This window comes from Sceloporus occidentalis, unplaced genomic scaffold (assembly GCF_023333645.1).
Source record: "Sceloporus occidentalis isolate IW3139 unplaced genomic scaffold, rSceOcc1.0.p SCAF_35, whole genome shotgun sequence".
Lineage (NCBI taxonomy): Eukaryota > Metazoa > Chordata > Lepidosauria > Squamata > Phrynosomatidae > Sceloporus > Sceloporus occidentalis.
This window is the reverse complement of record NW_028317015.1, coordinates 8825089-8847262: the sequence shown is the minus strand read 5'-3', so window position 1 is coordinate 8847262 and position 22174 is coordinate 8825089. Positions and strand designations below refer to the sequence as shown.

Sequence of the window (22174 nt, the reverse complement as noted above, 5' to 3'; positions counted from 1 at the left end):
AGGGTTAAAAGGCATATCATGGGGCACAGTGGCATATAGGAGGTTTAAGGCATTTATTGGGCAGAGTGACAAGCCTGGGGGCAGATGTGCATAACTGGGGGGCAAGTTGGAAAATAAAAGGAATTACATTTTTCTCAATCATAGCTTTTATTAAAAAAAAATAGTTTACATATTTTACATGAATTAACATTTACTGGTAAAAAAAAATTCCTATAGGGTCGTCTTATATTCAGGCTTTTTCTTTTTTTTCCTAAATTAGGCTCGGATATAGGCCGCCCCCGTATATAGGCCGCACCCTAAAAGTTTGGTGCTTTTTTAACCCCTTCGCGACCTTTGCCGGTTCAGGACCGTCATAACAAGAAGGTCACTAAATGACCTTTGACGGTCCTGAACCGTCAAAAAATTAAATAAGCTTAGAAAGTGATCAAGGATCACTTTCTTCGCTTAAACGGCCTTGCTGCAATGCCTCGATGTCGAGGCATTCAGCAAGGCCGAGATCGGCATCGGGGGCCATGTCTGGCCCCTCCCCGGGGCGTCAACAGCCGCCATACATTGTATGGCGGCGGACGCCCGTTTTAAAAGCGTTTAGGTGTCGCTGGACTGCCTCGATCAGGAGGCATCCAGCGACACCAAACACTTACCTCTGGGTGGGCGGCGGCCCGGGAAATAAAACAATAAAGACGAAAAAGTTCGCTAGAGGGTCTCCAGACCCTCTAGAGAACTGGCTCCACTTGCTGGTTGAATACAGGTACTGCATTCAACCATGCAAGTCAATGGAGCCCAGCTTTCTAATCACTATGTGATTAGTAAAATATTCAAAAAAAATAAAATAAATAAAAAATGGAAAAAAAAATTAAAAAAAAATGTGCTAACATTTAAAAATAATTATGCAGTGATGTCACTAGATGAACCATCCAGTACCTACAAAATGTGTAAAAAAAAATATAAAAAAAGTATAAAAAAAATAAAATAAAATTAAAAAATAAAGTTTATTATTTTGAGCAAGTGCTAAAATTTCTCAAAAATCTCAACAAAGAGTTAAAATAAAAGCACTTCAAATACCCAAGGGGTGTCTAATATATAAAAAAAATGGCTGATGGGGTAAATTGGAGTGGCCTAGCTCAAAGATAGGGCATAGGTACAGACTGACCAAAATGGAGAAAAAAAGCGCACTTCCCAAATGTGGCATTTTAAATCTGAAACAACCCGACAAACCCATGCATGTCGGGTATCACTGCACTCAGGAGATGTTCCTGAACACACATTGGCGTGTTGTTTGACAGTGGCATATACCAGGACCTGTATATCTATAACTAAAGTACAATTTGTGTGAAAAAAAATAAAAATAATTACTATTACAAAGTTTGACAAAGTGTAGTTCTATAATTGGTGCATGGAAAGGGTTAAAATAACAGCATTTGGAATACCCTGGGGTGTCTAGTTTTCAAAAATATATGGTTTGAATGGGTTAAATTGAGTTAACCGGCTTCAAAGATGTTCCAAAGAGGAGATGGAGGCAGACTGACCAGATTTGTTAAAAAAGATTTGGAAATCATAAAACGCTGCTTGTACTTATTGCCCTATAACTTACAAAAAACAGCAAAAAAACATTGGGTATTTCTAAACTCAGGACAAGTAGTAGAATCTATTTAGCTAGTTTTTTTACTTGCTTTTTTAGGTGAGTAAAAGATTTTTTTTATAGTAAATAAGATGATACGATCAAAATAATGATATCTGAAGAAAGCCCATCTTGTCCTGAAAAAAACAATATATAACTTATGTGGGTACACTAAATGGGTGAGGAGAAAATTACAGCTGAACACAAGCACCACAAAAGTGTCAAAACAGCCTCGGTCCCACAGGGTACAAAACGAAAAATGAGCCCGGTCCTTAAGGGGTTAAAGAAAAAGTTTTTTTCTTTAAAAAAGCACCAAAAAAACATGCTGCCACTCTGCCCCCCCCCCCGAGATATGCTGTCACTGTCCTCCCTCCCCGAGATATGCTACCACTGTCCCCCCCCCCGAGATATGCTGCCACTGTCCTCCTCCCTCCCCGAGATATGCTGCCACTGTCCTCCTCTGCCCCCCGACTTACCGGAGCTGACTCCCGGGTGTCTTGCGAGGCCGGCGGGGGACATCTACGCAATACGCGTACACAACTTCCGGTGCCGGATGTGCCGGCACCGGAAGTTGTATACGCGTATTGCGTAGATGTCCCCCGCCGGCCCCGCAAGACACCCGGGAGTCTGCTCCGGTAAGTCAGGCGGGGGGCCAGAGGTAAAACGCATCGTGCGGTTGTCTTAGACAACCTCCCGTGCCGGCACCCCCCCCCCCGTGGGAAGTGCTGGCAGGGGAGGCTGTCTGAGCGTATCGGGGAGTAGGATGCAGGTCCCCTGCACCACTGCGGGGGATCTGTATCCTAACCCCGCTGCCTGCCCGGCGCCCGGGACTGCATGTCCCGGGCGTCGGGCGCTAGACCCCGAATATAGGCCGCACCCCCACTTTAAAGACTTAAAGTGGGGGAAAAAAGTGCGGCCTATATCCGAGCCAATACGGTAATATTCAGATTTTTGGGGTCATTTTATAATCGAGCAAATACGGTATTTACTGGATCTCTTTTAGTGTTGTGTAGATTTGGATACTGTACATTGGGCATTATGATGTATAGGGGAGGCATTTTTGGAGTGGGAGTGCTGTTGTCCAGTAGGGGAAGGGGTGTTCCAGGATGGGAACCCCATAGGACAACAGAGAAGGTAGATGCTTCTTCTATTGGAGAGAGGGGACAGTTCATCTATGAGCCCCTTTAAATTTGTTAAATACCTTTCCTATTGTTCTGGTACAAAATACTATGTCTCCAAGAGCAATTACAGGTATCACAGATCAGATGCGGGTTTAGAAGAACCTAATCCAAAGCGGGTGCCTGAGACAGAGAGGTGCAAGGCAAACGATTCTTACCCTCAGCCGTAGTCCAAGAGAGAAGGTCACAAGGCATTAATGCTTCCTCAGCAGCAGCAAACTCAGGTGAAAGGATCCACAGTGGCATTTGTGGGTACATGGACTGTATTTGAGGGACTCTTGGCTTGAAGGATTTCTTCATAAATCTTTGTATTGTTGTGGTGCCCTAGATACAGGCAGAGGATCCTGGGCCTAACACCGCTAGTAAAAAAATAAGAAGGTAAAAGCGCTAAGAACAGTAAAATGTCCGTAAGTACACATGGACAGCAATAAAACGTCCTAAAATGCACTTTGGTGAAACTCAAGTCCTACAAATAGCAGCATCCAACTCGCCAAGGTTTCCTCTTCTTGGCTTGATAAATAACTTTGAGGTCACAGGGGATAGTGGTTGCGCATAGACGAGAAGGAAGTCACAGTAGTATAATATGTGGCTGGCACAGTGTGGTAAAGAGTTAAAGAATAGGTACTCACATTTTTCGGGGACTTTAGCAATTAGTCCCACAATACTTGCATGGGCGATATAATCCTCGCCTGGGGATATCTTTAACAGCAGTCCTGTGTCGTTCTTTTTTTCGTTCACAGGATGAGGTGCACATGAAAATTTAAACAAATAAACATAGTGCTTTCTATATATGTAAAATGAATAAAACAAAAAACTGTTCACTATGTACTCACAATATGGTGAGCAATAAATGGATTGCTCACACCTTCTGGCGTAGGTGGAATGATCCCCACCAAGGATATAGTGGTCGCAGGTCAGATGTTGGAACTTGCGTGTTTAAAACATTAGAAGGATACCAGGAGCAGAAAAGAATGGTTTTTTTAAAAAACTTATTTATTTTCAGCTTTCTGGTTAAAAGCCATTAAAAGGTCAGTAAAAATATAAAATTAGCACATACGCGTTTCACCTACTAAATAGGCTTCCTCAGAGAGACACTCTGAGGAAGCCTATTTAGTAGGTGAAACGTGTAGTTGAAACACGTATGTGCTAATTTTATATTTTTACTGACCTTTTAATGTTTTTTAACCAGAAAGCTGAAAATAAATATGTTTTTTTAAAGATATCCCCAGGCGAGGATTGTATCGCCCCTCAGTGGAGGCTCCTCCATAGGAGCACATGCGCACGTGAACCCCCAAGTGCAAAAAGGAAAAAAAAATTGCAAAATTATTAAAAATCCATTTTAATCTAAATTAGATTAAAATGGATTTTTGATGAATTTTGTAATTTTTTTTTTCCGTTTGCATTCTGGGGTTCACGTGCCATGAAACCTCCTGTCCCCTGATGTAGCCTGCCTATGCCTCTTCCTATCGCATGTGCAGTAGGCAGAAGGATCCTATTTGGCTCAATTGCTGCCGTTCTTGCTAAAGCGCCGGCTGAGCAGCCCATTTGATCTCTGTTCGCACAGTAAAAGCTGTGTGAACAGGAGGAGGAGCTCCCAGCCGTCAGCTCCCAGCCAACAAACTGCCGGCCCAGCCCGGAGTCTCCCTGCCCTCCCCAGTATCTGACTGCAATCCCTGCAGTCACTCTGATTGGCCCCGCCCCTTTCCTGGTAAGGTTAAAAAAGACCTAAGTCCATCAAGTTCAACCCTTCTACCTAACCTTCCTATTCTTGATCCAAAAGAAGGCAAAAAAAACCCCTAATTAAGCTACTTCGAATTCTCCAAGAGGCAATCGGATTTCTCCTTGGATCAAGAAGCTCTTAAATATTAATGTTATTCTATTTATATCCGTGTATGTCATGCCTTTCTAAGAAAATATCGAGGCCCCTTTTGAAGGTATCTAATGTATTGGATAACACCACCTCCCCTGGAAGTGAATTCCATACCTTTATTGTCCTCACTGTAAAGGATCCCTTCCTTTGTCGTCTATGAAACCTGTGCTCTTCCAGTCTCAGAGGGTGACCTCTGGTTCTTTGTATAAAATTAATATTCGGGCTGCTGAAAGTTTGGGGAGGTGGGGGTTAATTTAGGGGCAGTTATGGTTAATGGGGTGTTTAGGGTCAATTTAGGTCCAGTTATGGTTAATGGGGTGTTTAGGGTCAATTTAGGTCCAGTTATGGTTGATGGGGTTTTTAGGGTTAATTTAGGAGCAGTTATGGTTCATGGGGTGTTTAGGGTTAATTTAGGAGCAGTTATGGTTGATGGGGTGTTTAGGGTTAATTTAGGAGCAGTTATGGTTGATGGGGTGTTTAGGGTTAATTTAGGGGCAGTTATGGTTGATGGGGCCTTTAGGGTTAATTTAGGAAAATGTATTTTAACCTGTACATTAAGTAGTAAATGTACAGTTAATTTTATAAAAAGTATATATTGTGAACCCCCATTGGAATTACCCTCCAGCCACCACTGTCGCCCATGCAAGTATTGTGGGACTAATTGCTAAAGTCCCCGAAAAATGTGATTACCCATTCTTTAACTCTTTACCACACGGTGCCAGCCAAATATTATACTACTGTGACTTTCTTCTCATCTCCTGTGACCTCCTAACACCGCTACTACCTTAGCCCAATGGCTTCTCCATGATCATGAACTGTGTAGAACATGCACCATTTCAAGAAGCATATTAGGGAACTGGAACATTGTTTCAATAGACTCATTTCTGCAGCAAATGGAATGCTGATGGATCATTCAAGCAGGAAGAGGCCCAAGAAACTAAAGCAACATACCATCAGCCACAGAGTTGCTCAGTCAGGAGCAAATAATAAAGGTTGGGCCTGGTTACTTGTACCAATCTTCTTTGAATAATATGAAGAGTGCAGGGGCTCCCCTATTGCCATTGTTTAATCACCTTCCCATTGCCCTGGTGTGTATAAAAGATTTAGTATTATCCCTAATAAATGAATGGTTAAGTACTCTCAGTAGGTGTCTAATTAATGGGAAAAACTGAAAGCACTACCATGCACTGGACCTATATTGCTTTCTACTTTTAAAGACCGGGTGCTTTATAGGATCATTCCTGAGAAGGACATAAACATGATGGCCATGGATCCTGGTTAAAGACCTCTGGTTCCTTTGACACCATAGTAGGCTATCTTGAGCTTCCCTTCCTCTGAGGTAGCTGCTTTGTTCATGGGTTGTCAGGGCCTGCTACACACAGGGACAGTGTTAGCCCCAGTTAGTTTAAGTAGATGGGTTGTAAAGTAGTGGGAAGCTCACATTGCTTTACTGCTGGGAGACCAAAGAAAATAACCCAGAGTCCCAGGGAAGCAGAGATCATCTAGAGCCTCCAGGTCACACCAACAAAATTCCCTGGTATGACTATGTAGAGTAGTCAGTGCTTTGTTAATTATCTCCAAATTGATTTCAGTTCTAAGAAAGCTTGGTACTTTGTCATGCACAAGAACCTGTACAAAGCTACCACTTTTAGAGGAGTATTCACTGCTAATATGATAGCAAGCTATGTCAAGTAAGCTAAAGACCACAGTTAGGATTTGTGTTTGCTGAAAAATGTATTAAATGTCATATCTGAAGCTAGTATACTATACTGCTTACCATTGAATAAAAGGTACTGTGGCACCTTTCACTAAAACTTACAATTTCACTGAAGTGAAGCTATACACTTATAACCTAGCCATCTAGTTGTGGTGTAGGTCTAAGCAACTTCTTTGAGCTAAACAATTACATTTATTCAGTGATTGCTAGAAAAGATCCAGTTCCCTGGGACATGACACTTCCTCACATCTGGTGCTTCAGTTATGGAGAGTGTTGATGAGAAACCACTCTCGTGTCACAAGGCATATCAGAGTGACAGCACATAAGATAAATACCAGCTGTTAAACTGATGGTGTATGCTATCAACATCTCCATTGAGTTAAGATGATTGAGTGATTGAGATAACTTCATATTTGGCCCAGGTACTTTTATACACTGGAGAACCCAATATATATTTTTTTGTAAACAGATGAATTGTCATCTATTGAATAAGGTATGGCAGCCAGAAATTAAAGTAATTGTATGTGGACTTTAAAAATGAAATCAAACACATTAATCAGCAGATCATTGATTTATTGTTGACACAGTCCAGCAGCTGTTGAACTATTTTAATAATTGATTTCATGCTCTCTTCTGTGTTGAAAGATCAGAGTCTTGAATCTTGCACTATTTGTAAAACTAACTAGATTAATGAAAAAAACACATGTATTAGCAATATGAGAATAATTTACAAACTATTAAGCTTAACTGGTTGCTAGTCAAAACAACCTGGTTCAAGTGAACCTTTTAACTAAAATATCCTTCTATATCATAGAAAATATTTAATGTATTGGTGTTTTATGGCCTAGAAAACCTAGGTCTTGTGCCACAGACCTAGACAGCAGTGCCTCCATAGCATCCTTAGCTGGCACTGCTCACATACCCTAAGAAAAATGCCCTTATCCTGGAAGGAAAAACTTTTTTTAAGCAATCACATATTTATATTATTAAGTATATTGTGATGTTTTGACATGTATTGAGATTATTTATTTTACTGGTGGCACTCTAGGTTTATTCTTGTTATTGTTCTTTTCTTATAGTGAAGAAAAATAGTTGCCACACTCACTTGTTAAGCAGCCTATTTTATTTATATTTTCTTTTTTCCTTTGGGTTATAGACTATTTTGTCTTAGTATTGCTCTTTTCTTTATTTAATTAATGGCACTGTGCCAACTTAAGAGGCATAGCAGGGACACAGTACATCACATCCTGGAACTCAGCTTAGTGGACCCTGGCCACCCAGCTAAATGCTTGGGGTGGCTGGTACAATGGCCTGGGTCAGGCCTAAGGGAGCATTATTATTCAGTTTTATAGTAACAAATTAACATAACATGCATGCAGTTATCCATTCATGTTAGGATCACCTGTCAGCAAACTATGGGTTAATGCCGTTTATAGTAGTTATTGTTAGTGATTCCTGTTCCCCCTCATGTATTTCCCAGTGTATGTTGCAATTAAAGTTGTGCTCCTTGTTCCCCCTCATGTATTGCCCTGTCCATGTTTCACATGCCCTGCCCACGTTTCACATGCCCTGCCCACGGACTTTAACCCCTCATAACCTGGACTCCATCGACTCCACCGGAGCACTCTTTTGCGGAGTTGGCCCCCGGATGTGGGGTGTGGACCAGGGGTGGTGCAGAGAGGGAGCCGCCTGTAGATTCCTGGCGATGGGACTTAGAACTGCTCCCGCTTAGGGTCCCCACAGCGGATCGTGTCACTTTTTGGACAGGAGACTCTCAGGACCCATATTTCCCCCGGGATCGCTGCCGCAACCTGTGAAACTCTGGTGGACTCCATGCCCAAGAGGTTTAAGGCCATGGCCCCCTCTACCCCCCCCCCCCCGGCGATGCCACTGATGAATCCATCTTGGCTTCCGGACACTGCAGGTTTTCAGTGCCAGAGGATGCAAAGCAGCCCTAGTACATCACAGAGCCACCACCACGCTTAACTGTAGGCAAAGTGTTCATACCAGTGATCCATCGGGTCAAATATTTCCAGTTTTGTTTCATCTCTCCACAGAACAGAATACAAAAATGTACCGTATTTTTCGCTCCATAAGACGCAGTTTTTTTCCTCCCAAAGTAGGATGAAAAATCAGCCGCGTCTTATGGAGCGAAGATGCAGGGAGGGGGGGGGGGGGCAACGATATACCGTATTGGCTCGAATATAGGCCGCACTTTTTTCCCCCACTTTAAGACTTTAAAGTGGGGGTGCGGCCTATATTCGGGGTCTAGCGCCCGACGCCCGGGACATGCAGTCCCGGGCGCCGGGCAGGCAGCGGGGTTAGGATACAGATCCCCCGCAGCGGTGCAGGGGACCTGCATCCTACTCCCCGATACGCTCAGACAGCCTCCCCTGCCAGCACTTCCCACGGGGGGGGGGGGGTGCCGGCACGGGAGGTTGTCTAAGCGCATCGTGCGGATGCGTTTTACCTCTGCACCCCCCGCGGACTTACCGGAGCAGACTCCCGGGTGTCTTGCGGGGTCGGCGGGGGACGTCTACGCAATACAACTTCCGGTGCCGGATGTGCCGCACCGGAAGTTGCATTGCGTAGATGTCCCCCGCCGGCCCCGCAAGACACCCGGGAGTCTGCTCCGGTAAGTTGGGGAGGGGGGGACAGTGGCAGCGTATCTCGGGGAGGGAGGACAGTGGCAGCGTATCTCGGGGAGGGAGGACAGTGGCAGCGTATCTCGGGGAGGGAGGACAGTGGCAGCGTATCTCGGGGAGGGAGGACAGTGGCAGCGTATCTCGGGGAGGGAGGACAGTGGTAGCATATCTCGGGGGGCGGGGGGGGCAGAGTGGCAGTATGTTTTTTGGTGCTTTTTTAAAGAAAAAAACTTTTTCTTTAAAAAAGCACCAAACTTTTAGGGTGCGGCCTATATACGGGGGCGGCCTATATCCGAGCCAATACGGTACTCACCAAAAGTGTCCCGGACAGTCTCTGTCTCGCTTCGCCGTCCAGGGGAGGTCTTCATCTGGAGACCGCCGCCTCTGTCGCCGCCTCTCCTCTTCTCTGGTCCGTTGCGACGGCTAAGGGCGGACTGGATGGAGAGGACGGGGGGATTTGACGCAAGCGCCGTGTCACGTATGGCGCCGGCGCATGCGCAGTACGGCGCTTGTAGTCCAACTACACTTCCCATCATGTCTGACCAGCTTTTTTCTGTGCAGGCATGACGGGAGGATGATGTCCTTTTTTTATAGCCCATTTTTTAGCTCAAAATATTTTTTCCTTTTTTTTCTCCTCTAAAATCTAGGTGCGTCTTATCAGCAGGTGCGTCTTATAGAGCGAAAAATACGGTATATGATTTTGAATGTACTGGAGCCGATTTTTCTTGTGCTTTTGGGTCAGTAGCAGCGTACGTCTTGGAGTTCTTGCATGGAAACCTTCTGTTTTTACTATGGACCTTACTGTGGTCAGTGTGCATTGCGGCAAGGTTGATTAGATCAGTCCTCACAATTTTGTACCTTCTCACTAACTGTACTTTTGTTGGGTTATACTCATGTTTGAGGGCATTTATAGACAAACCACTGATGTGGATCATCTTAAATTATCCTGGATATTACTATATACAGCACCATATTTTATGCTGAGTTAACAATTAGGGGGTTTTTTATTTGGAGTTCCCCTATAAATATTGGAGATTGTTTCAGACTATATAGTATTGTCTTATGCTAATGGTATACTGCTTACCATGGAGCTGAATCAAAGACACTTTATACTCACTGTAAAACTCTCTCTGGACACTATTATTGAGCACGAGTGTGGTAGGAAAGTTTCTTAATCCAAAGCATACACAAAGAATACAAAAAGAGAAGCACATTATAACATGCATATAAATAAATATGCTTAAATTACCAATATGTACATACAACAAAGCAGGAAATCTGCACACACCTATCAAATGCTGTTTACAAATGTTAGATGATCACATGTGCTATGTCTAAGTGTGTATTGCAAGCTGGACTGTAGAAGGCATGGGGACATTATCTATTTTGCCTGTAAACTTGTTCTGCTTAAAAACGGGAAGTACCGTATTTGCTAGATTATAAGAAGACCCCCCCCCCCCCCAGAATACTAATTTAGGAAAAAAGTTTTACTAGTAAATATGAATTCACATGTAAACTATTTCATATTTAATAAAAACTATGATTGAGAAAAATCCATTTTTTGTTTTTATTTCCATTTATTTCCCAACCTGCCCCCCAATTATGCACATCTGCCCCACAGCTTGCTACTCTGCCCCCAGATATGCCTTATACCCCCTATATGCCACTCTACCCCCGATATGCCTTACACCCCCTATATGCCACTCTGCCCCCCAGATAGGCAGTATACCCCCTATTTACCACTCTGCCCCCCAGATATGCCTTATGCCCCCTAAATGCCCCCCCCCTACTTACTGATGCATCCGTAAACATGTCCCCCGTGCTTCAGACTCCCTTGTGTCAAGTGGGGGGCAGCCGGTGGATGTCTGCGTGATGTGTGCAGACAACCTCTGCTGCTACCCGGGGCTTCTATGACTGAGCACCAGAAGGTCACGTCTCGCCAGTGCTCTTCCCCCGGAGGAAGCGTCGGGTAGCAGCGGAGGTTGTCTGTGCGCATCATGCGAACGTCCACTGGCTGCCAGAGAGGAGGATCCATGTCCCCATGCAGCACTGTGGGGGATCTGGATCTTAGTCTTATAGTCAGACCTCTGAAAAAACCTTGTCTTATAATCGAGCAAATACGGTACTATCTTTCACTTTATTCTCTATAGTTAAGTGACTGTATTGGTATACTTGATAGTTCTGTTATCCACTAAAGTAAAACCTCTACTTTTATCCAGTTACTCCTCACAATATAACCAGCAAATATATGTTTTGTTAGATTTCATATTAAAAACATCATATATTGGTTTTAGTCATTACTATTAACATCACAAAGACTACATTGCATGTGTACACAAAGCTTGTTTGTTCACTCCCAATGTATTCTTCCCCAATGGCACGACTGAATATTGTGGGTGCTGAACAGACTAAAGACACATCAAAAAAACACTTGCTACAGCAAAGATGTCTTGGTTGTATTATTTATAAGTAAATTGAGAAGCCATGTAATACACATTACTGTTACAGTACCTTACAATATTGCCTCCTGTTCCCTATTTGCATGGTGCTGGTCTCAGGCAACCGATGCTAATCTATCCTACGCTGTTCCTGTTCTTCGTTACATGCTCAATCACTCATACAGAAAGGTATCCTGCCAACGGCATGACATGTTTTCTAAAATAACACCTTTCTTTCTATCTTTCCAGTAAGAAATAATTGTAGCACCCCTTATCAATTCCTCCAAGTAATTTAATTTCAATTATCACATAACTCAACTTACAGAAATTTGTACCCTACATAAATTTGCACCCCTGATGTGTACCAACAACTGCAAAATATTTTCATGTAGTGACCTATGAAAAGACTTTAACAAAGACCATCAGTTTTGGTGAACAGATGTTCTGCATTCTTGGGGGAAATATTTTTTTTTCACTTGGTGCTTTGAAGGGGGTTGGGTACATTTAACAAGCTATATTTGTGTTGGAGCTACAAAGGTTAATACATTTCTAGTTTACACAAATCTGAATTTAGACTTTTTTTATTTAATTGATAGTATGGCATGAGTGTCACAATTGAAACTATATAGTTGCAAATAATTAGAATTTCCCTTATAAGCCACTTATTAGCTAAATTAGAATGAAATGTTCCTCATTCTTAGTAAAGCCTTGATTTGTACATTAGTTGAGAGGGTGCCAACTTGTAGGTATTCCCATCCCCCACACACAAAATAGGATTGTGAGCACCGCCTCCAGCGTGATAGATCTAACGGAAAAAACACTTGATCTTACCAGATCTAACGAATATCTACCAAAATCAATAAAAAAAGTCAAAATTTCAATTGAGGGGAGACAGCCCCCCTCATTAAACATGCAATATCTTGGTAATTAGATTAGCTCTAACACAAGTTTTGTCTGATCAAACCTGATCTCATAATCAATAACAGTTTGTTGAGATTTTTTGTTGAGGGGGCTGGCTACGGGTTAGCCCCCCCTGAAAAAGATTGTTAATATTGCATATTTTAGAGTAGATCTAACAAAAAACAGTTGATCTAACAAATGGAATGATCTTTTGTTAAAATTCTTAATATGGGGGGCTAACCCGGGGGAGGTACTATCTGCCCTATAACTGCTCAACCAAAAGACAGACATTGGCATATTACCACAAAAGTATTGTCATTATTTGATCTGCATCTTGTTATGCTACCATTACACGCTCGCCATAGTGAAATTGTTGATGTAGAAACAGGTATTAGGTTTAGGAGATACAAAATGCAAAGGTGGTGGTATATTTTTTTTATACTTATAATTTGTAATAGCAAATGGAAGAATAATTACTAATGGAAGACAATTAGGGGAATATGTGTCATTATGAATACTCGGATCAGGTTTTGTACATTTTTGTGTACTGCATAATTATGGAAATTGTTACATATAGTCTCCCGTCATAAGAGGTAGGGGCTCTACATTCATGTGTACTTAACCCCTTAAGGACAATGGCCGGTCCCAAAACCCATTGAAAACAATGCATTTTGAGTCCGTGCATGAATGGGCTTTGTCATTAAGGGGTTAAAAGAAATAATTGAATATATACAAACACTACCATCATTATGAACTTTTGCTACTTTACATTTATGGCTATGGTAATCATGAAATAAGGTAATCATATACATCCATGAAGGCTTCCATTGTTGTCATTCATATGATCTTTTGGGCTGACGTTCCCTTTGCAAACACCACACTGAGCTGATTCATTATGGCAATGCTAATGAAGTCCAATATTCCATAGAGTTTCATTACCCAAAGTGTCAGTCTAGATTTGACTAAGGTGACAGATCTAGAACACATACAAATATACAGGGCCGTAGGAAGGGTGAGGCGAGAGAGGCACTCGCCTCGGGCGCAGCTGCGAAGGGGCACAGCCGCCTGATCAGCAGCGGCAGCCTCCAGGATTGGTTGGGGAGATCACGGATCTCTCTAACCAGCCCAACATTAATGTTGTCCAGCATTCTAGGGGCCCCTAAAAAAAACAGTAACATATCTATAGGGGAGGGGGCGAGCAGAGAGGCCATCTCCCCTGGGCTGGTCTTCAAGGGAGTGCTGAGGCAGCTGCATGATTGTGCTCTTCCCAACCAGTCCTGCTTATCGGGCGCCCCTGTGGGCAGTGCGCTCCCGATGAGTAGGGCTGGTTGGGGAGATCACAATGCCCCTCTAATTGGCCAAACATTAGGGAGCACGAGGTCTGTCACTTCAGACCTCGGCTTCCTGCTCCTCAATCACTACGTGCCGTCAAATTACGCAGAGCGCTGGGATATGACGTCACGCTCTGCATCAATAGTCGGCACATAGTGATGAGGGACCACTAAAGCAGAAGCCTGAAGTCACAGACCTCGCTCTCCCATGAGAGGTTGGAAGATAGAAGATGATGGAAGATGAGAAAAGTAAGAGAAATGGGGAGAAATGGACGTAAGGGTTCTGTATATGTGTGTTTGTATGGGCAGTGTGTGTGTGTAAGAGCAGTGTAGGTATTTGTGTGTTTGTGTATATATGTGTGTGTAAAGGCAGGGGAGTGTGAGGGCAGTGTATATGTGTGTTTACGGGTAGGTGTGTGTATGGGCAGGTGTGTGTAAGGGCAGTGTATGTGTATATGCGTGTTAATGGGCAGGTGTGTGTGTAAAGGCAGTGTGTAAGGGTAGTCTATGTGTATATATGTGTGTGTTTGTAAGCTGGTGTGTGTATGGGCAGTGTATTTGTATGGGCAGTGTGTGTGTGTGTAAGCAGTGTATGTATTTGTATGTTTGTAAGGTGGTGTGTGTGTAAAGGCAGGGTTGTGTAAGAGCAGTGTATGTGTATATGTGTGTTTACGGGTAGGTGTGTGTAAAGGCAGTGTCAGTGCGTAAGGGCAGTGTAAATAAAATAACCTCTGTAAAAAAAATAGCTGGGGGGCACAATTTTCCATTCTTGCCACGGGCGCAAAAGGAGCTAGCTACGGCTCTGCAAATATAAATAGAAGAATACACTTTCTTTCCTCCAGAACCCTATTCAGCGCCATACTAGCACATGTCCCTTTCCTTCCTGTAAAATAGCCCTTCAACATCCTGCTTCTTACCTTCAACCATTCCCATCCCATATTTCATATCTAATATTCCACCATATACCTATATGCAGTGATGTGTTTACCTCAGAAGCAGCCCTGGTCGCCCCCTCCATAGCCGTCATCTTCACTGTAGAGTGCCGGGATATGAAGTCATATCCTGGGGCTCTGTGACTTAAGGCAGCAAAGCGCCTTTAAAAGCGGCATTTGAAGGCTGTGCCAAGTCATGGTCTGTGGTGTAAATGGGCCAGTATGGGAGATAAAAGTTCTTCCCTTGGAACTGGCCTATTTAGTAGTGGGATACTGGTGGTGGTGGGGGGGTTCATTGCGGTGGGGAGGTTAGCGGTCCTAGATTTGCCATTCTAGCTAAATACGCCACTGTCTATACGCCCTCTTAGCCCAATCCATCCATAGTAAGTGTGTTTCAACTCCTACAACAGCTGCTGTAACCACAGGGGTATAGTTATACTGATTGGGCACTTCCTCCCCCTGATTGTATATATTTGACTACTCCTAACCACTACTTAGACATTAAGCTCCACAGGACCCCCCTACGGCTTCTCCTAATTTGTTCTATCCATTCCTAGTGTATTCATACCTTTTGTACGCCAGTCAAAAGGACTAAAGACTACTTTAATTTATTGACTATATTTTTTTAATAAAAAACAGCAAAATATTTTTTTTTTTATTCACTAATTGATTATTGCAAGAACAGTTTTCCAAAATATTAGAAATAGGAATAAATACCTAAGATTACCACTCTGCTAAGTAGTAAGACTTCTGGCAAAGGCAAGAGAAGCAAAAACAGTTGAAGGAACCTCATTTTAAGCTCATAGAAGAAGACGTAGACAAAGCCAAAACATAAATTCGATCCTTTGGTGTTATAAGTACAGTGGCGTCGGCGGGGGTGGGGGGCAGAGGGGGCCAATTGAAACGTTGTCCTTTTTTTTGTCCAGCCGTTGCGAGGAAGCACTGATTGACAGGGAGGAGTGAGGGGCGCCAAGCGGTCGCTCAGGAATAGGTTTTCAGCAACCACTCGGCACCCCTCACTCTCCTCCGCGAGGCTTCTGTCTTAAGTGTCTTGGTCGTGGTGCCGGCATTTTATGCTGAGCGCCGGAATATGATGTAAAAAAAAGCAGCGGGACAGAGGCATCGCGCTCCCACTGCAGGACTTCTGCAAGGTAAGTGAACTACAAATGGGGGAAGAGGGAGAGGGTAGATAGTGAGAAGGGGGGTAGATATTAAATTAACCTATATTGAAATAAATAACGTGTGAAAATGAGTGAGAGAATGAATTGATGCATTGTGAGAATGATTGACTATGAACAAATTATTATGTGCATGAATTTTGTGAATGAGTGACAGTATGAATTAATGTGTGGATGAATTGTGTGAATGAGTGAGTATAAATTCATGTGTGGATGAATTGTGCGAATGTCACGTCTACCACAAGCCAGAGCACTCACCGCGGAAGTTCTTCTCCTGGAGGAGTGCGCAGAGGCGCAACCCCCAGGTATTCGATGATCCCAACAGTGAGGAGGCCCTGGAGTAGGTAGATATGGAGAGGTAGATAGTCTCTGGGTACAGCTGGAGAGATCTCCACCGAAATAGTGTAGGAGGAGAGCAAAACAAACGCAGAGTCAGACGAGCCAGGGGTCATACACGGGACGGGTAGTCAGCCAGAAGGTGGGTCAGATCCAAAGCGGGTAGTCAGACGATCCAGGTCATACACAGGACGGGTAGTCAGCCAGAAGGTGGGTCAGATCCAAGACGGGTATGCAGACCATCCAGGTCAAACACGTAGAGGAACAAACACAGCCAAATCGCAGAGCAGAGGGTAGTCAGGACAAGCCAAAGGGTCAGATAACTCATAGAACGCACTAGACAGGTAACCAGCAAAAGACCACACCAGGGTACCGGTAACAGAGCTTCCGGATTTTTAAATTTGGCGCTGGTAGCCACCACGCCCCCAACGCTGACGTCACACGCGCCCCCTACCTGCCAAAACGCGGCAGCTGCAGCTAAACCTAGCTGCAGTAACGCGCGTGTCCAGCAGGGGGAGCACGACCGCAATGCCGAACACCCGGTCGACGCTTCCTCCTGACCTCGCCACGAGGTAATTGTAGCGGCGAGCCGGGAGCCGGACGGACGGACGCAGGACGACGGGGGACAGCGGATCCACGGGAGCGGGTGACAGCGAATGGGTAAGAAAATTTATGAATTTGTAAGAATGCATTAATGAATATGTGTAAATAATTTGTGTGAAAGAGTGGAAGAATAAGTGATTGTGTGAATTAGTGAAAGTGAGTGACTGTAAAAGTGTTTGTGTGTATCATAGATGTACAATTGATTTGTGCAAAAGCAAAGATGGCACAAGCAGGGTGTTTAAGCCTTGGGGACCAAGATGGTTATGGGACAAAGATGGCACAGGTGTGCTGTTTGGGGGCAAAGTTGACTCATGCTGGGCTGTTTGGGGACAAAGATGGCAAGTTCTATGTGTGTAATTTGGGTGCTGGTCAGGTTCTATGTTGGCAATGTGGACGCCAGGGCTGGCTTTGGGTTGTGCAACCTGTGATCTAATGCCTGTAATTTAGGGGGTTTTATCTATACCTTTTAATGCTGTGTTTTTATGTGAATTCCAATTGATCTATACCTGCAAAGCTGGGTTTTTGTGCTATTCTGTTGGTCCATATCTGCTATGCTATGTTTCCATACATTTTTTTATGTATACCTGCAAATACAGGCTTTGTATGTCTTATCAAGTTGATCAATACATGCAGTGCTGTTTCCATGTGTTTATTTAATTTATACTTCAACTACATGGAGAGGTGTGGTTTAGTGAATAAGGGGACAAAGGGACTGTGGGGACCTCTCAATGTCACAGTAGGGTCAAAAAGAGGGTAGACTGAACTGACTCTTCCCCTAATCTACGGTCAGTGTGGCAAAAATTTTGTTTGTGTGGTACTGGAGGGAGTGATTGCACGCTAGGGAGCGTGGAGCGGGACCCAAGGAAATGGTTACCTGGGGTCCAATTTTTTTCAATATTTAAATCCACATAGAAGGATTCCTGGATTTAAAAGGAGCGGCATGATTATAGTATAATAGCAAACAATAAAGCTATCCAATGTGCAAAATATGAGTATAGAGAATACATGGTGGAGCTATATACCGGTATGTGAACTTAGTTTATGAGACATAGGTATTCTCTAGTAAAACTGCAGTAGAAAAAGTAAAAGGGAGTATCAGGTTGATGTACACAGCTTATCTTTCCAAGTGGGAAAAGGGCAAGTGTTTGCCAGCTGTTCAGTTCTACAATGTGTATGAAGTATTTCTATGATGAATGCTTTTTAGTGAATATAAAACTGTTTTAAAAGGAGACATGCCCAGAGGTACTCTAGACATAGTTTTTGTTTCTCTGATATTATAAAAGCACCAACATACACTTTCAATCTTGTTAAAAAACATTTGAGAATGTATATGTGGTTATAGATTGTTGCCAGTTCATTTTACTCTTGAACAATCCACTTTAAAAGTATTTTTTTCACATTTCCTTCTAATTAATGGCATTTTACATCATTATTTGAGAGCCTTGATACTTCACAATATGTGCTCCCTGCTGCTTGTTACAGATAAGCCACTGCGCCAAGGCCCATCTGGAAGCTTGCTGGGGATCATCGGGGGTGTTGTGGCGGCGCTACTCATAATCACAGCATCAGTGAGCACTTTCCTGGTGCGCAGGAAGAAGCAAAAACAACGATCCAACACAGACAGCGACATGTAAGTGTTCAACTGTATAATATCTACACCTGCTCAAATGCACCTAGCAGAAGAACAGCTATCAGGTGATTCCACAACATGACACAAAAACGTGATGTTGTAGACCTGGATACCTACATTCACCACTGTGGGTACATCATGCATGTCAGTCCTTCATTAACAGTCTTTACAAAATGCACACATGGCACACAAGTAGTCTGACTCGGAACTGTACAAAACTACATACCTATGCAGAACTACACATTCACATACAATTATTTTGTAACACACACTAAATGGCTGCATAACAAATATTTCCAGCGAAAATATTATTCTTCATCAAACACATGAAAGTCATCTAAAATGTCTGTCAAACTGCAGTAGATGAATTGTACATTGTAAAGCTTTGCAGCTACTATCAACTAAAAAAGAAACATAGGAATAAAGGAAAGATCGGACACAATCTTATGATTCAGTATAATGTGGACTCATCACCTTTCTGCATCCTTATAACGTATAAATATATGTATGAAGCTTATAATGCATACGCAACAAAACTGATGTTTATTGAAACTGTCCATGAGTTTAAAGCATCGAATGAGCTATTCCACAAACTATAAGATGGTAGAGATAAAGTCTTTTTTTAAGGTTTATTCGTCTGACCAATTTTCCAGAATAATGTCTGGGTATAGTGAATTAGTCACACAGGCTCACCAGTTTTTTCATGTTATGTTGGTGGCTTTGCTAAACTCCTTAAGATGTGCACTATTCTCCTGGTGTAGGTAGGTATATGAACCTACAGTATTTTAATAAACCCTTGTCTTTATGGGTTTTTTTTTAAATTCCTATGCTCTCTCATCCTATCCCTACTTTTACCTGTCTGCAATTTTAGGTATGCTCCCCTTCTTAACACCTCTTCATTTTCACCTTTTGTGTCTTCCAATGCATATTACCATCATTCCCTACATTCACCCACTTCCTTCACAGGAACCATTTGCCATCGATCACCTCTTATCCTTTCAAGTTCCTATTCCAAGAAGACAAGACCCTGATCAGCTTGATATCACATGTTACTACACTCCATAAAATATACTCTGCCCTCAAAAGGAAGAAAATGATTTAATGGTCATTGTCATAAAATGAAGAATAAACAATTAATTGTGTTGCCCAGCTGTCCTGAGAGACCTGGGGACATGTGAACCCTCAGCCCTTAGATCAATTTTCCTACACACAATGAAAGCAATCTTTTTAATTGCTTCTAAGTATTTCTGCCTCCACATTAAAGTATATCTCCCCTTTGAACAACAAAGTATGATCAGTGTGTTCAAGAAATGTGTCCACATATTCCACAAAAATAGCGATTCCTAATAGTGCCTAAGTTCTTAAGCATACTGTAGAATTTATAAAAGTCATTCTGTATATCTTTATAAAAGTAAAGTAACAACACAGGCTAACTTAGAAAGCTTATATTAATGCAATCAGTGGTGCTCATAGCTACAGTACGTAAGCAACAGGTCTTTCTTGAAAAAAATATATTTTACTACACCAATAGTTGAAAAAACAGATTGATAAATTATACCCTGAGTCACTATAGAAAGCAATTAACCAAAGTCACTAAAAACAGCTTGCATCTCAAAAACATCTTTCTGGACCAGGTGTATTACAATGATTTATCTGACAGTGTGTATACTTATTGAGGATCGACAGGTGGGATTGTCTACCAAAGGCTTTTCATTCCACTAAAGTCATAATTGTCTTTTTTTCAGTGAAAATTATTTTATGATGCTATCCTACTAGATGATAGTTTATCATCATTTGACCATTCTTATCGTTTGATTTGATGTTTATTTTATTTATTAAATTACATTTTATTTATAGAGCACAATAAGATTCCGTAGCGCTAATACAATAGGGAGGGTGTAAATTAACAACAACATTAAACTTGACCACATGTAAAACTGGCAATAACATTAAGGTGCAATACGACATATTGGCACTAAAAACTGTACATTCAACTTGTATGCCCTCACAGTCTCCTCTGCAGTCTTTACTAAATGCTACTGCTATGCTTATCGTCCTTGTACGCCGTTCTTCTTCTGCTTCCCCACTCTGTGAATTCCTCTACTGGCTCCCTATTACCTTTATAATTAAATTTAAAATACGTGTACTAACATATAAGGCCCTCCATAACACTGCTCCTCCATACATTTCTGCCCTCATGAAAAAATACTCACCTACTCGTTTTTCCCAGGGGCTAAAGCGTTCCTCCTCACATATCACCTCTTCCCGTCTACAAGATTTTACTTCCACCGAATCTTCAGCTTTCACCCTCCCTCCCAACATTCAAGAAAAATCTCAAAACCCACTTCTTCAGAGAAGCCTCACCATCTTAGTTACTAGAATTTCCCTGTGACTGATACAAGCCCCACACTACCTTTTACCTTTTCTCTGTGCCTTATGTTTGTCCTCACCCTATTCCCTCACAATTGTAAGCTTGAGAGCAGGGCCCTCTCCACCTAATATATATATATATACCGTATTTGCTCGAGGCATATAGGAGGGTATAAGGCATGCCTGGGGGCAGATGTGCATAACTGGCGGCAGATGAGCATAACTGGGGGCAGGTTGGTAAATAAAAGGAAATTAAAAACAAACAAAAAAATAGACATGAATTATTATTTACTAGTAAAACTTTTTTCCTATAGGGTCGTTTTATAATCAGACTTTTTCTTTTTTTCCTAAATTAATATTCAGATTTTGGGGGGTCGTCTTATAATCAGGGTCGTTTTATAATCTTGCAAATACGGTATATATATATGGGTTTGTCTTTGTCAATTCTAGTTTTGTGAAACCGCTTGAATATATGTATTGTAAGAAGCATAAATAGTTGGTGCTATATAAATAAAAGATAATAATAATAATTGCAACATTTGACGTCACAGGCATTTTGAATATGGATGTAAAGCATTATTTACAACATTATTAGATCCCTTCCAAGGTTGTGAAGATCTGGCTGCTGTACATTGGGCATTGTGATGGATTGTCAGCAACCATGCGGACGACCGACCCGCAGCCACTCACCGGAATGTCCGCGGGTCGGTCCTCCGCAGCACCCACGCCGCGTCCAGCCGGCAGAGACGCGGCTCGGCCCACGCCGCATCCAGCCGGCACAGACGCGGGTCCATCATCGACCGCATTCACGCCGCACCTAGCCGACGCGCGCGATCCCCGCCTCCTTTTTCTCTGCTTCAGGAGGGTGGGGGTCACGCGTGCTCCCGATGACGTCACCAGCCCGGGAACATTTAAAACCCAGCAGCTCCTGGTATATTTCTCTCTCTGGTTGTTCCTATTGTTTAACTATTATTTTGGCCTGACCCTGCTTGTTTAAACTGACTTTGCTGATCTTCTGGATACCCTGACCCTGCTTGTTTAACGGACTTTGCTGATCTTCTGGATACCCTGACCCTGCTTGTTTAAACGGACTTTGCTGTTCTTCTGGATACCCTGACCCTGGCTTGCATACCGGACTCCGCCATATTTTTACCTTACATTATACCAAGTCACACATGGAGCCCGCAAGCTTAGTGGACGCCATGTCCACTCTCACCCAGCAGGTGTCTTCATTAACTCAGTCTGTCCAAGACCTTCAGTCGAGCCATATCCAGCTTCATCAACAGCTCCAACAGCTTCAGACAACGCCTGCAGCTTCAGGGAGTCCACCTATTGTGGCCCCTCCGCCTCTTTCATTATCCCAGGAAGGGGCCACGGCGTTAGAACCTCAAGTGGTCCTCCCGGACAAGTTTGCAGGAGACAGGAAAA

The 22174-nt window shown here is 42.8% G+C and overlaps 1 protein-coding gene across 1 annotated transcript in view; it reads left to right on the top strand.

The window, feature by feature from the left end:
• LOC149298076 (nectin-1-like) overlaps positions 1-22174 on the top strand; it is a 95767-nt gene that overhangs the window by 36553 nt on the left and 37040 nt on the right. The window contains exon 6 of the mRNA XM_089487924.1: positions 18229-18376. Coding sequence (XP_089344050.1) covers positions 18229-18376 — 148 coding nt within the window. The remainder of the gene's footprint in view (positions 1-18228; positions 18377-22174) is intronic.